The sequence below is a fragment of the Rhinolophus sinicus genome, chromosome 4, assembly GCF_057876585.1.
Source record: "Rhinolophus sinicus isolate RSI-liver-muscle chromosome 4, RSI-T2T, whole genome shotgun sequence".
Taxonomy (NCBI): Eukaryota; Metazoa; Chordata; class Mammalia; order Chiroptera; family Rhinolophidae; genus Rhinolophus; species Rhinolophus sinicus.
The window spans coordinates 112,807,778-112,822,671 of record NC_142504.1 but is presented as its reverse complement, the minus strand read 5'-3'; the positions used below and the strand labels follow the sequence as shown (position 1 = coordinate 112,822,671).

The 14,894-nt window shown below is 36.4% G+C and overlaps 1 protein-coding gene across 7 annotated transcripts in view; it reads left to right on the top strand.

Annotated features, from left to right (window-relative positions):
- The window catches only part of RTTN (rotatin), a 126,627-nt gene that overhangs the window by 18,358 nt on the left and 93,375 nt on the right, over positions 1-14,894 (top strand). For all 7 annotated transcript variants that reach the window (XR_012498707.2, XR_012498705.2, XR_012498702.2 and 4 more), the window contains 7 exons: positions 3,110-3,280; positions 6,819-7,031; positions 8,213-8,325; positions 9,436-9,562; positions 11,990-12,115; positions 12,648-12,764; positions 13,452-13,591. Coding sequence is in view for 2 of the 7 variants with exons in the window: in XM_074339859.2 (XP_074195960.2) it covers positions 3,110-3,280; positions 6,819-7,031; positions 8,213-8,325; positions 9,436-9,562; positions 11,990-12,115; positions 12,648-12,764; positions 13,452-13,591 (1,007 nt within the window). In the remaining 5 variants the exon portion in view is untranslated. The remainder of the gene's footprint in view (positions 1-3,109; positions 3,281-6,818; positions 7,032-8,212; positions 8,326-9,435; positions 9,563-11,989; positions 12,116-12,647; positions 12,765-13,451; positions 13,592-14,894) is intronic.

Below are 14,894 nucleotides of genomic sequence, written 5' to 3'. Positions count from 1 at the left end.
CTTTTTATCTTCTTTATGACTCGCTGCTTCTAAATTTCCAGTTGACCTGCTGTGAGCTGGTAACTTAGAAACCAGGCATGTTGGAAGAATTGCTGGTTGGAGGTCAAGTGGGGCCCAGAGGGTTGGAAAGCATCTAGAGGAAGGGCTTTGTATCCAGTAAGGGTGATTGGACTAGATTGCGAGTTTATAATTGGGTGAATGGGATCTCTAACTAGCATACGCCTTCCCTCCTATTGCCACAGTCCAGAGTTAATTTAGTTCACCATTGTTTGATTGCCTGTTATATGGTAGGCACTGGGGATACAAGGTGAATAAGCGGCAGTTTTCACTCTTGTGGGAGATACTTCTATTGTGACATGAGTAAAACAGATGGAAGCATAGAGGAAGGATAAACAGTCATACTTTAAATATAGCGCTTACTGTGTGATAAACATCAAGCGCTGTGTTTATGAGGTCATTTAATCATGACCCTGTAAGGCAGATGACCCATTTATAGATGAGGCAGTGGAGACACAGGTTCTTTTTCAAGGTCACTGCTATGTTTTTAATTACGTTTTATTGCCAAGGATGCTTGAAAACACTCCCAACGTGGGATCTCAGGGAGGGCTTTTTGTATGTCATGACGGAACTGAGTTTTATGTTATGATTATGACTTGGCTAAGCAAATAACGGTAAGCTTTCTGATCTAGCAGATGGGAGGAGAATGAGAAGGGGGAGTGGGTAGTGGTGGCTGGTGGTGAAGCGTAGGGCTAGTGGGGGATGCAAACAACTGGAGCACGACCTGTGCTAGAGCTAGAAACGATGAGAGAGGCGGCTGGGCTTGACAAGGCTCTGCTTTCTCTCCTGCACATGGTGCTGAGGAGCTTGGCCATCCGCTGGTGCTCTGAGGGCAGGGTCTGGTGAGGTTTGCACTTGCTACAGCATGGGCTGCAGTGTGTGGGGCGGGGGTGCGGCGTGTGAGGCTGGAAACATATGGGGGAGAGCCTGTGCCAGTCGCTTTACAGAATCACAGTCTGTTTTGTAATGTGCAGATAGTGGAGAAATTATGTTTTTACTATAAATTCTGTTTCATTGGGAATATTTAGGTAATATGATATTTTAATTCTGTACCTTCTTTTGTAAAAGCTGTGAATATTCTCTGAAAACTGCCACCCTCATCAACTACTTCACAGGAGTTTAAACATTTTTCAGCACAATGAATTAAAACTGGACCACTTACTATTTTTTGATCCTTTCTTTTCTTAAAACATGGAAAAACAAACCCACTTTTATTTGGCTTAGAAATAGTAAAAATCACAAGACTGATTCACATAATACTAGTTCTTCCTCTTCATACTATTTTGAGAAACACTCAGTTCATCATTAGAATCAGCAAGGTTATTTGAAATAATTTCATAAGTACACAGACCTAGTAAAAGCCCTGCAATACTGAGACCTTAAATCTATTCATTGCTTTAGATTGTGAATTGTCCAAGTTCATCTTGAGTAACAGAGATATGTTGTTGTAGTTATATAAAAATATTATTTTAATGAAGAAATACTGTGGAAGAATTGCCTGTCAATATAACTGTCACTGTGTTTCTAAATTGTTTTCTCTAACCCAGTAGTTATTAGTATAATGGCTATTAAATTTTTCTGTTTTAATTTTGTACAGGTTGCCCTACTTTTTTTTGGTTTACATTTTTATTTTTATTTCCTTGGGATCAGAGAATATAGCCTTAATATATATATTGAAGTTTTCTTTGCAGTTAGGTAAATGGTTAGTTTTTGTCAATGGCTTTGGAAACTTGAGGAGTTGCATTCTTTGAAATGTTCAAAGTTTATATCTATTTTATTAATTAGGTTCGAAAAGACTGAGTTAAAACTGGTAAAATCCATGTTCATTTCAATAACAGGTCTTACTTGATGTTGTGTGTTATTCGGTCCACAAAGACTCATTCATAATGGGTCTTTTCTCTTAATTATGCATTTCGTCAATAGAAAATGACCTGCTTTATCCAATTTTTTTGCCCCGAATTATTAAATTATTATTCACATTTCATAGATGTTTTGTTAGTATTTCACTACACATTTAATTTTTAACCTTTTATGCACAAAGATGATTTCCCGTAATTTTGACCGTAGTTATCCTAATGGATGTGAAGTGGTGTCTCATTGTGTCTTTGATCCTTGATGTGATTTTGATAGGGCTCCTCCTACCTTTTAGGTTTGCTTCCTGTAGGTTTATCCTTGAATACAAAAATTTCTGGCAGACACTCGCTTTGCATCCTTAGTTTACAGGTTAGATCCCATTTTTATTTCCATGTGTGTTCAATGGAAAGGTGAGAGTGAGAACTCCAGTGCTCTTTCTGTTCTAGTATCGCACTGGTGCTGTCCTTTTACCAGCTAGTTTATGGGGCATGTCAGCATATCTAGGCTATATTTTGGTCTATACTGTTATGACTTGCAAGTTAGTCTACAACACTTTAGCTTTTTCTTTATTTTTTATGCCTTTCAATTTAAAAGTATAACTTCTGTTTAAGTAGTAAGTTATCTAGAAATTCATGATGAAACAACCTTAATACTTGACGAGAGAGAACTTATACAATTTGATATTTAATTGCTTTTTATTTATTTGACTTTCCCTGTTTCATCTCTTTAGTAATTTGGGGATCATTTTGAGGGCAGGGGTCATGTCTTGTATGTATTAGTATGGGTTTTTCCTGTTATACCTGCCACTCACTGTGTTAAACATACAGTAAGCTTAATAAATATTTGATTGAGAGATTTACATGTAAATGTTTAAAATTGGAACAATTCAACACAGGAAACTAGGAGAAATTTATGGTTCACTAAGCTTTTGTATTTTGTTTATTTCTATTCATTATTAGAAGTCATATTAAATACTTAAAAACTGTTAGTTTTTTAAAAAAATTTAGGTATGCTTATTATTCTTTTGTACTTTTAAAATTATCGTAGCAGGTATTGGCTATTCTTATAGAGAGAATAAAATTGTATTTTGGTTTGTTTTTGTTATTTAATGATAATATTCAAAATTTGTTCTCCAGGACCTTTACCTACTGGCCCCTAAAATTGGTTGTTTTCCTGTTTGGTGTTTAAATGTTTGCAGAAAGAGAAACTGCTCATGGTGTTGGGGTCCCTTGGAGAAGCCATGTGCCACCACAAAAGCAGTGTGAGTTTGGAACACCCAGAGGCATTGCTGGTTCACCACAGGACGGCCTTTGTCAGCATTTCTCTGTTGGCTGTTCGGCTGCTGCAGACGCTTCTCCCGGTGGAAAAGGTAAGGCAGGTGATGTTACTTACTTGTAGTTTACTGAATGTTACAGTAAGTGCTCTGTTGTAAATTCCTTCTGATCATTTCACAGTGTACAAAGATTACATTGGAAATGTGGAAGTTGATAAATGACTAACATTTTTAACAAATCATTTGATAGGGAGAAACAATTCTGTAAAGTTTTTTTTTTTAGTTTTTTTTTTTTTAGGAACTTTAAAAAATTGTAATGTAACATATATTTAGAAAGAAACGCAGTTCAATGTATTTTTACTCAGTGAATATATCTGTGTTTAAAAAGTGACACCCCCTAGAACGTGAAATAGACTATTACTGGCGTTTCAAATGCCCCTTCCCATACCTTACCTCTCCTTCCTCTCTCAGGGTGAATTCTTTCTTTCTAACTTCTGTCACCAAAGATCATTTGTCTGTTTTTGAACATTATACAAATGGAACTATAAAGTTTGTACTCACACAAGACATATATTTTTTTTTGAGATTCATCACTTTTATTGCTTGTAGCAGTTGTTTATTTTTATTGCAAAATATTATTCCATTAGATGACTTTATCTTAAAGGTGATTTTAATAGGTGTAAATAATTCTTTAAAATTGTCTTATTGACTGTATTTTTAAATGTAGATTATGTCTCTGAATTTGAATGTTAGTAGTAAAAATATGTGAAATGACAAGTGTTTGGTAGTATACTTATTCCAAAAAGAAAGGTGTGGCATGCTTACATTACTGCAACTAAAGAACTCTTTCCTGTGCATTTTGTTGCCCTTTGTTGTAGCCATTTGCCCTTTTGTTTCCTAGGATTCTGCAGAGCGTATAGTCTAAATTCCATTTTTTAAAAAAATTTTATTGGGAAACAGTGTGTTGTTTCTCCAGGGCCCATCAGCTCCAAGTCGTTGTCCTTCAATCTGTTTGTGGAGGGCACAGCTCAGCTCCAAGTCCAGGTGCCGTTTTCAATCTTTAGTTGCAGGGGGCGCAGCCCACCATTCCATGAGGGCATTGAACTGGCAACCTTGTTGTTGAGACCTCCTGCTCTACCCAACAGCCACCTGGCTGCCCTAAACTCCACCTTTTAATAACAGTTACATATGAAATATTATCAGGTCATCTGAGAAAACAAGGATAAAACATTAAGTTTTAAATACAGTATTTTGCTTTAGGGAAAATTACATTTATGTTAATTTAAATTTTTAACTTTTATTCATTGTTCATGTTTTTGAAGAATTTTTCTATTTTAAGGAGTGATATTTGTCAAGGCATAAGCATTATAAATTGAAGAGTTCTAGTCATATAAGACAGGAATTCCACTTAAAATATAGGTTTTTCAGTTTACATAGTAATATGTAACTGAAACATAATAATATATAACTGAAAAATTAGTCGTGCTAATTAGTAGTGCTACAATAACTTGTTATTTTGTATTACAAATGATCCAATTATCTATAGGTTGAAGTATTGATGGAAAACTTATCTATTGTATCATGTAGCTTATTTATTGCTTTTTTGAAAAACTTTTTATTTATTTTAAGTGTGTTTTCCCAGGACCCATCAGCACCAAGTCAAGTAGTGTTTTCAGTCTAGTTGTGGAAGGCGCAGCTCACAGTGGCCCATGTGGGGATCGAACTAGCAACCTTGTTATAAGAGCACCAGGCTCTAACCAACTGAGTTAACAGGCTCCACCTATTACTTTTTTGATTTTAGATTTTTTTTCATCTATGTGATTATTTGGATAGGAATCAGTTATATAGAAATCAATAATTTATTTTATTTTGACTTACTTTAGTGTTAGAACAATGTAAAGTCAATTCTCCATACTTTTTTTTTTTAAGGTAGTTATTATTTATTTACTTATTTTTGTTTTTGAAGGCAAATCAGTATCTGTAATCTTTGGTAGCTCTTTTAAATATATAACTCGGAAATTCATTAGAATAATAGATAAGGTCATTGAAAAGATTGTAATTAAGGTATTGGTTTATAATGATTATGATTGCTAAACTTGATTAACTTTAAAATGAGATCTAAACAAAAATGCTATTCCATTGCTGTTAAATTTCTCCTTCAGTTTATATAAATACATGGTTATGCTGCCCTCTGCCTGTTGCTAACCCACCAAAAATTGAAGTAGAATTTGGACTGTGAATTTTCTACCATGAAAGTGGTTTTTAAATATTTGAATTGCCACTTATCAAATATGTCATTTGGATGGTGGAAAATGATAATATGAATCTATGTGGAGATTTCTTGAGTTTGAAAGTGACTTTGAAGGCCTGTTCTGAAAGTGATAATTACTGACTTTAAATGATTTTGGAGAATACCCATATACAGGTGAAAATAGTGCATTGGTAATATTATAAATGTTATGGTTGGATAAACCAAATTGATAAAACAAATGAAGGGAACTTTATTTGGGGGAAACATCTGGGAATTAAGGGGTGAAAATACGGGTCCTGTGCTGGAAGCAGGATCCCAGGGCGTCATCCAGGAGTCTCTGTGACCCTTTATTAAAAAAGAAAGAAATGGGCCGGCCGGGTCGCTCAGGCGGTTAGAGCTCCATGCTCCTAACTCCGAAGGCTGCTGGTTCGATTCCCACATGGGCCAGTGGGCTCTCAACCACAAGGTTGCCGGTTCAACTCCCGCAAGGGATGGTGGGCTGCGCCCCCTGCAATTAGCAATGGCGGCTGGACCTGGGGCTGGGCTGCACCCTCTACAGCTAAGATTGAAAGGACAACAACTTGACTTGGAAAATAGTCCTGGAAGTACACACTGTTCCCCAATAAAGTCCTGTTCCCCTTCCCCAATTAAAAAAAAAGAAAAAAAAGAAAGAAACAAACCAAACAGTCTTCCAGTTTAAATCAATTGATTTAAGGTTATAAAAGATACAATATTTCATTTGGGCCTGTTGATTTTATACTAATTAAGGGTCAGTCTTCTCTGATGTTCTAGAGCTGTTTTAAACATTATGTTCAATTTCCCCTTTCCCCTCTAAAATACAAACAAAACCAAATAAATCAATTTCTGTTCAAATCAATCTTTAGTTATACTTGATTATTATTCAATTCAATGTGTAGTTATTAAGCCCTGGGTCACATGTTCAGCTGTGGTGAGGAGCTGTTCCTGTCCTCAGGAGTTTATTGCATTTTTTGGCGATTTGTGTGCCTATGTACCAAATACTTGGAGAAAAAGGCCTGTAACTTAAATTCAGCAGCAGAGATATGAACAGGATGCACAACCTCGGGGGAGAGAGTTCTGGGTGTTGGTGTGGGGAAGAATGAAGTGTCCTGTATCCCAGGCTTTGGGAAAGAGTTGAAATTCGCATTTGAGATATTCTGGGCAGAGAAAAATCGCAGTGAACAAGAGCATGCAGATAGATGATGTGTTGGGGAAGAGAATTTTCTTTGGAAAAGCATAGACTTTGTGATAGAGAATTACTAATAAAGTTGAACTACATTAAGATTATAGTCTACCATGTTTATTTAAAACTGTTTTTCTAAAACAAATTTAACAAATTTTTTTTTTTTTTTTAAATTTATCAAGGCAAGCCACTTTATACCAGAGCCTCTGTCAGCAGCGTTGTTTCTTGTTTCTTTGGACATGCCTATTTCTTTGGAGTATCCAAATATTCATGATGCTGTTGTGGCCTATTTGGAACAGCTGAATTCTGAAAACTACAGTATTTATAAACGAACTGCCGAGGCCGTTTATTCAATTGAATGTACTTGTAACTTCCTGTCTGATGTTGGGAAGGAGGTAAAACGTTTTGTTAATGTTTCTTTTACGTTCCTTTGATAAAATATTTAGAAAATTTAACCTATACTCTTCAAATTGATGGACAGACAACTGTTGAATTGTTAGAGATGGGATACCTTATTACAGAGTGGGTTAATTATCAGATTAAAGACTAGGATTTGTATAACAGTAAAATGAAGACTTCAGATTAATGAGTAGTATATATTTGTGAGGCCAGTGATATTAAAAACAGCAGTAATTATCGGTGTCATAATATTTTACAGGGAGTTCTCTTCTTCGAAGTGGCTTACTGTGTATGAATAGAGTGACAATTGATATAAACAGAATTATAAGGGCCATTGCTTACTTATTGACACATCTTTCTTTTATCATTTTATAGGCCCTTATTTACTCACACACAAAGCCTGATTTTTAAAATTAAAGTTATGATTTTTAAAATTAAAATTAGAGATTGTAGGATAGTAGGGTGACTTTAGGTGCAATATTGTAGCAATAATTATGCATAATTCTTTATTCCTTTTAGAGCTACTGTTAGGATATTATTTAGTATGTTATCAATGAAAGGCTTAATGAGTCCTAAACATTGACTACAATAGTTGTTTACTGTCTGAAAATACCAAAATGGGCCCTGAAAATCTTGAAAAATTGGGGACAAAATGATTACTCCTCTTGTCCTCTACATGGAGTCTATCTGAACCTCATATTTCTAATTTGCCTTTATTTACTCACTTTTTCTTTTTGCCACATCTTGATGCCACTGATTTCTTGTTTCTTTCATGATAGAATTTTGAATTGTCTTTAAGTTGAATTCTTCCTGTGTCATTCTGCATTGTCAATTACATATATGATTGTCCTTAGAAAATGTCAGGATGTTAGAAAGGGGAAATGGATCATACAAACCTGAGCCCTGTCTTGAGCTATAGTTAATGGGGAGGTAGGGCTACACATACGTAGTCAAAGGATCAGGCCACTTGGTAGTAACTGAAGCTTCTTAGAGGTAAATAATAGCACATTTTCCTTCCTGAGCTGACATCTTTAGTTTGCTTGTTGAAAAAGTGGATTTAAGCAAATGTGAACAATCTCAGGATCTCTGAATGATCTAATTTCTTGAAGCTGCTTAGTTAGCTGTAGAGAATTTTGTTGTACATGAACTTGACATTTACCGTTTTATTCTTTTTTAGGGAGAGAAGAATCTCTTAGAATTAGTGGAGCTGGCCGACCAAGCCTTGCGTAGCTTTTCTTATCATCAGCATTTCCCCCTAATAAAGGAAATCATCTGCATTTGTTCAAAGATGTAATATTTTTTTTCTTAATATGATTATGTGCTTTCAATCCACAGTTGGGAATTGCATATGTGAAGGGCCAACTTAAGTTACAGGCAGATTTTCGACTGAGTGGGTTGTGGGTGACTCTAACCCCTGAATTGTTCAAGGGTCAGCAGTGTTATTATAGCATGTGTCTGTGTGTGTGTGTGTGTGTGAATTTAGGAGCAGTGAAATTCAAATTGGTCTTAAATTTTATTATGATTATATTTTAATTTAAATTTGTATGTGTCTGACCTTCCAACTGTACATGTACACATGCACTAGAACAGTTAACTGTTTTATTCAAGAGTAAACTTTAAAAATGTCATGCCTCTAATCAAAATGAATTATCCTTGGATTTTTATACTTTTGTTTTGGTATGCATTCAAGCCAAGTATTCAAGAACATTTGATTATTTACTTATCTTTTAATTGATAAACCCCCTGCTCCTGGCAATTACATTCTACTCTCTGCTTCTATGGATTTGACTGTTTTAGATCCACATATAAGTGAGATCATGCATTGTTTATTTTTCTGTGTCTGGCCTATTTTACTTGGCACCCTGTCCTCTGGTTTCATTCATGTTACAAATAAAAGGATTTCCTTTATTTTTTTATTTTTTAAGGCTGAATAATATTCCATTGTGTGTACACACATATTTTCTTAATCACCCATGGATGGACACATGGGTTGTTTCCATATCTTGGCTATTGTGAATAGTGCTGCAGTGAACATGGGGGTGCAAGTATCCCTTCAATATCCTGATTTCCTTTGGATATGTACCCAGAAGTAGGATTGCTAGATCACATCATTCTATTTTTAATTTTTTGAGGAACCTTCATATGTTTTCCATAATGACTATACCAGTTTACATACTAGACATTGATTTAAAAAAATTTTTTTTTTTGTACCCTTTGAGAGAATAGTCTCAGCCTTGAAACAAGTGTGTGCTTGGGTAAATAGTAATATTGGGTGAGTTACATAATATCACAGTCGGAGAAACTGGAATAGGAAGAAATCCCTTCTAGTATGCTTTTCAACGTCTTTTGTGTAGTAACTTCCTTGCCTTAGAGGTATTGGATATTTTTTCTTTTCACCAGCTCAAAATCTGCACAGGCTAGTCCATTACTACAAGGAGAAAGTCAGAAGGTGTTTCTACGTATGTTGTCTCACCCATTGCTACAAGTGAAAGTTGAAACTTACAACTGCTGTCTGGAAATTATTAAGGTGAGTTCTTTTTTTTGTTTTTTTTTTAAACTAACTGAATTCTCTTCTTATAACTCCAAAATTAAATTACTTGACCTTTTGGATGAGATATAAGAACTGTTACCATAAAAACAGGTGGTAATTATTAGTCAACTCTGAGAAACTTCTATTAAATTCCCTTAGTAAGTCTAGCAATTGAGTTGCTTTATTAGAAGTTTTATTAAGAATTACATTTATGTTGTGTTATTTAATGATGGAAAAATTGTAAGTAAAAGTTGACTTCTACCAGGTATTCAAAAGTGATCTCTATGCTCAGGAAAAGTTTTAGATTATTATGTATTAAATTTTATAGTTTCAGGTCTGTTTTCTTAGTAATGTTTTTCTTTTTCTTTTGAAACATATTTTCTGTGTTTTTAAATTATAAAATATTTCATTGTAGAATAGTACATTGAATATTAACTGTTTCAATATTGAAAAGAACATTGTACATGGGACAATATTGAAAATTATATATGTTCCTATGTACTCTTGAAATTGTCTTGTATTTAATACTCTTGTAAGTACTAGCTATATACAACAAATGTTTACATTTTGCCATTTTTACTTCTGATCCTTTTTTGTTCAGAGAAATAAAAAATATTGCAGTTATAACTGAATCTTCTTTCTCTTCCTTCTTCCTTCTTCTACCAAGATAACCGCCCTTATAAAGTTGGTGTTTACCCTTTCCATCCATTGTTTTATAGATTTTTTACTATATATGCATGTCTTTATATGTAATATATATTATTGTTTTGTCTTTTAAAAAAAGGGATTTTTTTCACACTGTGCATACGTTTTTGCTGCCTATTCCTTTCATTTAATAGGATTTGATATTTACCTAGGTCATTTACCTTAACTACTCTTTAGTTTGAATATACTTCCTTTATTGATAAATATTTAGGTTCAATCTACTTTTTACTGAAATAAATTTTTCAATATTTTCAATGACAGTCTGTGAGTAATGGTATATGTGTTTGAAAATGTTTTGATTTTCCGTTACTCTTGAATGATAGTATAGCTGGTTATAGAATTATAGATTGGCTGCTATTTTCCCTTAGCACTTTGTTGATACTGCTTTGTCCTTGTTCAGCTTCTATCATTGTTGAGAAGTCTGCTATCAGTTAAATTATGATTTCTTATATATTTTTTCCTATTTGCTTTTAAGATCTTTTACTTGTCTCTGGTCTTCTGCAGTTTTATTGAGATGTTTCTTTGTATAAATTTTTATTTTTAATTTACCTTGTTTAGTACTCTTTAATCTGAAGACTCACGTCTGCCTTCATTTTTGGATAATTCTCAGTCATGATTATTTCTCTTAACCTTGCTATTTTCTCCCAGTGGAACTCTCGTTTGATCTGTCAGAAGACCTTTTTATTTTACCCTTTGTATCTTTTAATCCCTCTTTTATATTTTCCAGATCTTTTTTTGTTTTGTTTGGATGGGATTCCTCAGTGCTGTCATTCAGTACACAATTTATTTCCTCAGCTATGTTTAATGCTTTTTAAAAATTGTGGTAAAATATACATAACATACAATTTACCATTTTAACCCTTTTTAAGTGTAGAGTTAAGCGGCATTAAGTACATTCACACTGTTGTGCAACCATCAACATTATTCATCTCCAGAACTTTTCAATTTTCCGAAATTGAAACTGTACCCATTAAACAATAGCTCCTCATTCCCCCTTTCCCCAGGTACTGACAACCACCATTCTCCTTTTTATCTGAATTTGACTATTATAGGTATCTCATCTAAGTAGAATCATATAATTCTGCCTTTTTGTGTCTGGTTTATTTCACTTAACATAATATCTTCAAGGTTCATCCATGTTATAGCATAGATTAGAATTGCATTTCATTTTAAGGCTGAATAATATTCTGTTGTATTAGGTTGGTGCAAAAGTAATTGTGGTTCAGAAGGTTAAAAATAATTGCAAAAAACGCAATTACTTTTGCACCACCCTAATATGTATATACCGCATTTTGTTTATCCATTCATCTGTTGGTGGACATGGGTTATTTCCATCTTTTGGGTATTGTGAACAATGCTTCTGTGAACATGGGTGCACAAATATCTGTTTGAGTTCCTGCTCTAATTCTTTTGAGTATATAGTTTATGTTATTTATTTCTTTTATGTCATTATGAACAACTTTAAGATAGTTGATTGTCTCAGCAGTTTGGTTATTTAACTTATCAAAACTCTGCTTGTTGGCAGAAAGTAACATAATGCATATCTCATATAGACTCAAAAATGGTTAGGTAGGAGAATCTTTTCTTCCTCTTGAGGTAAAAGAAAAGTTTCAGTGAAGTCAGAAGTAAAATTGGAATTGAATTATAAACAGAAGATAGGAATTCTTTCAAAAAAATCAGTGACACTGATTTTTAAAAACTTTTTGTTTTGTTTTATAGGAATGTTTAGGTGTCCATACTGTCGCTAAACCTGTGTCTTCACTTTGTAATGGAATTCATTTTCTACTCCACCCAAAAGTTCTGTATGAAATCTCTGCATTCGGCATTCAAGAGCCCAGAAATGAGGTATGGCTTGTTTAAAGTAAGTGCCAAAAAGTGCATAATTCTTTAGATACTCAGCTAAATCAAGGTAATATCCTAATATAATTAGATAATATGATGAGAAATGGAAAAGAAACCTGTCTTTGATGCATGGGTTTAGTTGAGGTGTTTTTTTTATTTAAGGAAAATAAATGTTAAAGAAAATGTGAGACTCAAAATACAGGGCATATTGTTCTCAAAGAATTCAGATAAAACTGTTTACTTATGTTTTTCACCTAAGATGTAGAAAACTATACGGTAATTATAATAATCAGTTTATGTCATTGAGTAACATTTTTATTCAGTAAAGAATATACCTTAAAGGTAAAACAAGGAAACCATGAAGTGGGGAGAGACTGGTTGAGAGCAGGATGTAAGCTGGTGCTACGGCAATATGAACATTTGAAAGAACAGATGTTAATTATGGCAGCTTTCCGGATTTTGTATGGTGTTCCAGGTACGGAAGGTGACTTGGTGGGACCCCTTGTTCTGTTGGTTATTCTGTGTCGTTCCACAGGTGAATGCTGCCGCCAAGGCCATCCTGCTGTACCTGCTGCAGGGACGGTTGGTGATGACGGCTCCGACCTGGAACAAGTTCATTGAGGCTCTCTGTCCCGTCGTTCCTGTGCTGCAGGTACTTCTGCCGTTCCTTGGCTATAACGCCATTTATTCTTGGTGAGTGTGATGGGTGTAAGTGCAGCAAACAGCGGAGCTGTCCTGTTGGGGGAGAAGCTGTGAAGGCACCCTGGGAAAGTGCACAGGAAGTGGATGGCTGTCATGTTTCTGGCAGGAGGTTAGACCGGGAAAGCTCATTTGTGTGCACCTGTATATCAGCTACGTGCACCGTTAGCTTTGCCCGAAAGCCTTCATACAAGGCTGAGTTCTGCTTTCCCCAGTCGCTGCTAAGTCACACCCAGTCATCTGGGCGTGCGGTTAAGGAGTGTGCGCAGGCATTTCGCAGTGACTGGGAGAAGTAGAACTCAACCTTGTATGAAGGCTTTCGGGCAACGCTGTGGACACAGGTCTGCACATGTGGGAAGTACCTCAGCTCGGGAAGGTACCACCTCTAGAATCTTGGAAAATAGAAAAATTGGCAAGTGTCAAGAGAGTTGGCATGTTTTCCTGAAGTGCTTCATTATTATTTTCTAAATACAATTGTAGGTAGGCTTCGTGTAGGTTATTTTGAAAAGTGACTTTTCAACTAAATTGAGAGAAATTTATGAGTTACGTGACAATTGAATGAAAGTCTTATTTTCAAGTTAAGAAGTTAAGAAATAATGTATCAGATCAAACGGTGTTTTGTGTTTGTGTGAACTGTTAGGGCTACGCTGACACAGAAGACCCTTTGGGTAACTGCATTCTGCTTCTAAGCAAAGCGAGTTCGGAGGGAGGCGAGGGGCTTCTCCCCTGTACCGCCCACTTCAAGTCCCTGCTGCGACTCCTGCTAGTGAAGAAGCCGTCGTAAGTACAGCAGCGTCTTCTGAGTGTGAGAGAGTCTAAGAAGGTGCAGCATGGCCGTTGTGTCAACCTGCGCCAGCGGGGCTGCAGGCGGTAAAGGAACGTGAGTCTCCACTGTGAGACCAGAGGACACCAGTGTGTGAGGTTGTAAACAGATCCAGGGGCTTCGAACGTTTCCTGCCACGTGGCTGCGTCTTCCAGCCCAGTTGTCAGATCAGAGTGAGTTCCAGCAGGGCTCAGTGCAGTTCAGGAGTGTTGTGGGCAGGCGGAGAGCCAGGAGGCAAACAGATTGCGGAATTGTATTAGAGCGTTCGTCTCGCTCTTCTCTAGAAATTGTTAGCCTCCTGAGGGATCCTTTTCTAAATGTTTGTTCTGAAAATTAAGTTTTTCCTAAAAGCGTAGTGGACCAGTTGCCTCCTGCCCCAGAGGACGCAGGTAGTTTAATCTCGTTTGGCTTGTCCTCTTATTTGAGGACACTGCAAAAGTGTCCTTTCCGCCACCATTAGCGTAATGTAAGCATCGTTTTAACTAAAAGAAAAGGAGAAGCATGTTGTCTTCCTCTCTCTCTGTCAGTGCAGCATGAATGTTCTGTGTTACTCTCTTTAGGTTAACAGTGGTTAGGTTTTCCCTCACTGAGAAGAGCAAAAAAGCTGAGAGTCAAGACGGAGAAGCAGTGACGAAGAGGAAGAGTCAGTTGCAAAGGCTAGAGGAGCACGCAGCTGTTCTCTTGACAGGGGGCAATTTTGTTCTCCCAGTCCTCACATCAGGGTAGCACAGTAGCTTATTTATAAGTAGATGATCAGACTGAAAAAAAGAAGTAGGAGGAAAGAAAATAAAATCTTAAGAGAATGGGAGGAGGAAAGCTGAAAGGAGAGAGTGTACAAGCCTCTGTCACATAGAGTTCAGTTATGGGGCCGCAGGAAGCAGCAGGCCAGGTGGAGAGAGTGCGCCTCGGGGCCTGGCCCACACAGCTCCCGGAGGCCTGGGTGGCATCCTCAGCGAGGTGCCTCTGCAGTGCGTCCTACCTGAAATTTGGTGATTGAGTACAGTAGAAGTTAATTTCCTGTTCACCTTTGGGGGCCCAAGGTCTCCAGGTAAATACAGACGTGGTTATCAGGCAGGACGTTCCAGGGACTTGGAGATCCCCTCCCAGGAGCTGAGGGCGAGGCCAGACCTCTCTTTGGCACGGCTCTGTTACACAGAACTAGGACAACATGAATTCCGTCTTTGTTTTCATTATTTGATTAATTCTTCCCCATCCCACCCGACCATAAACTCCATTACACAGGAACCCTGTCCATTGGCT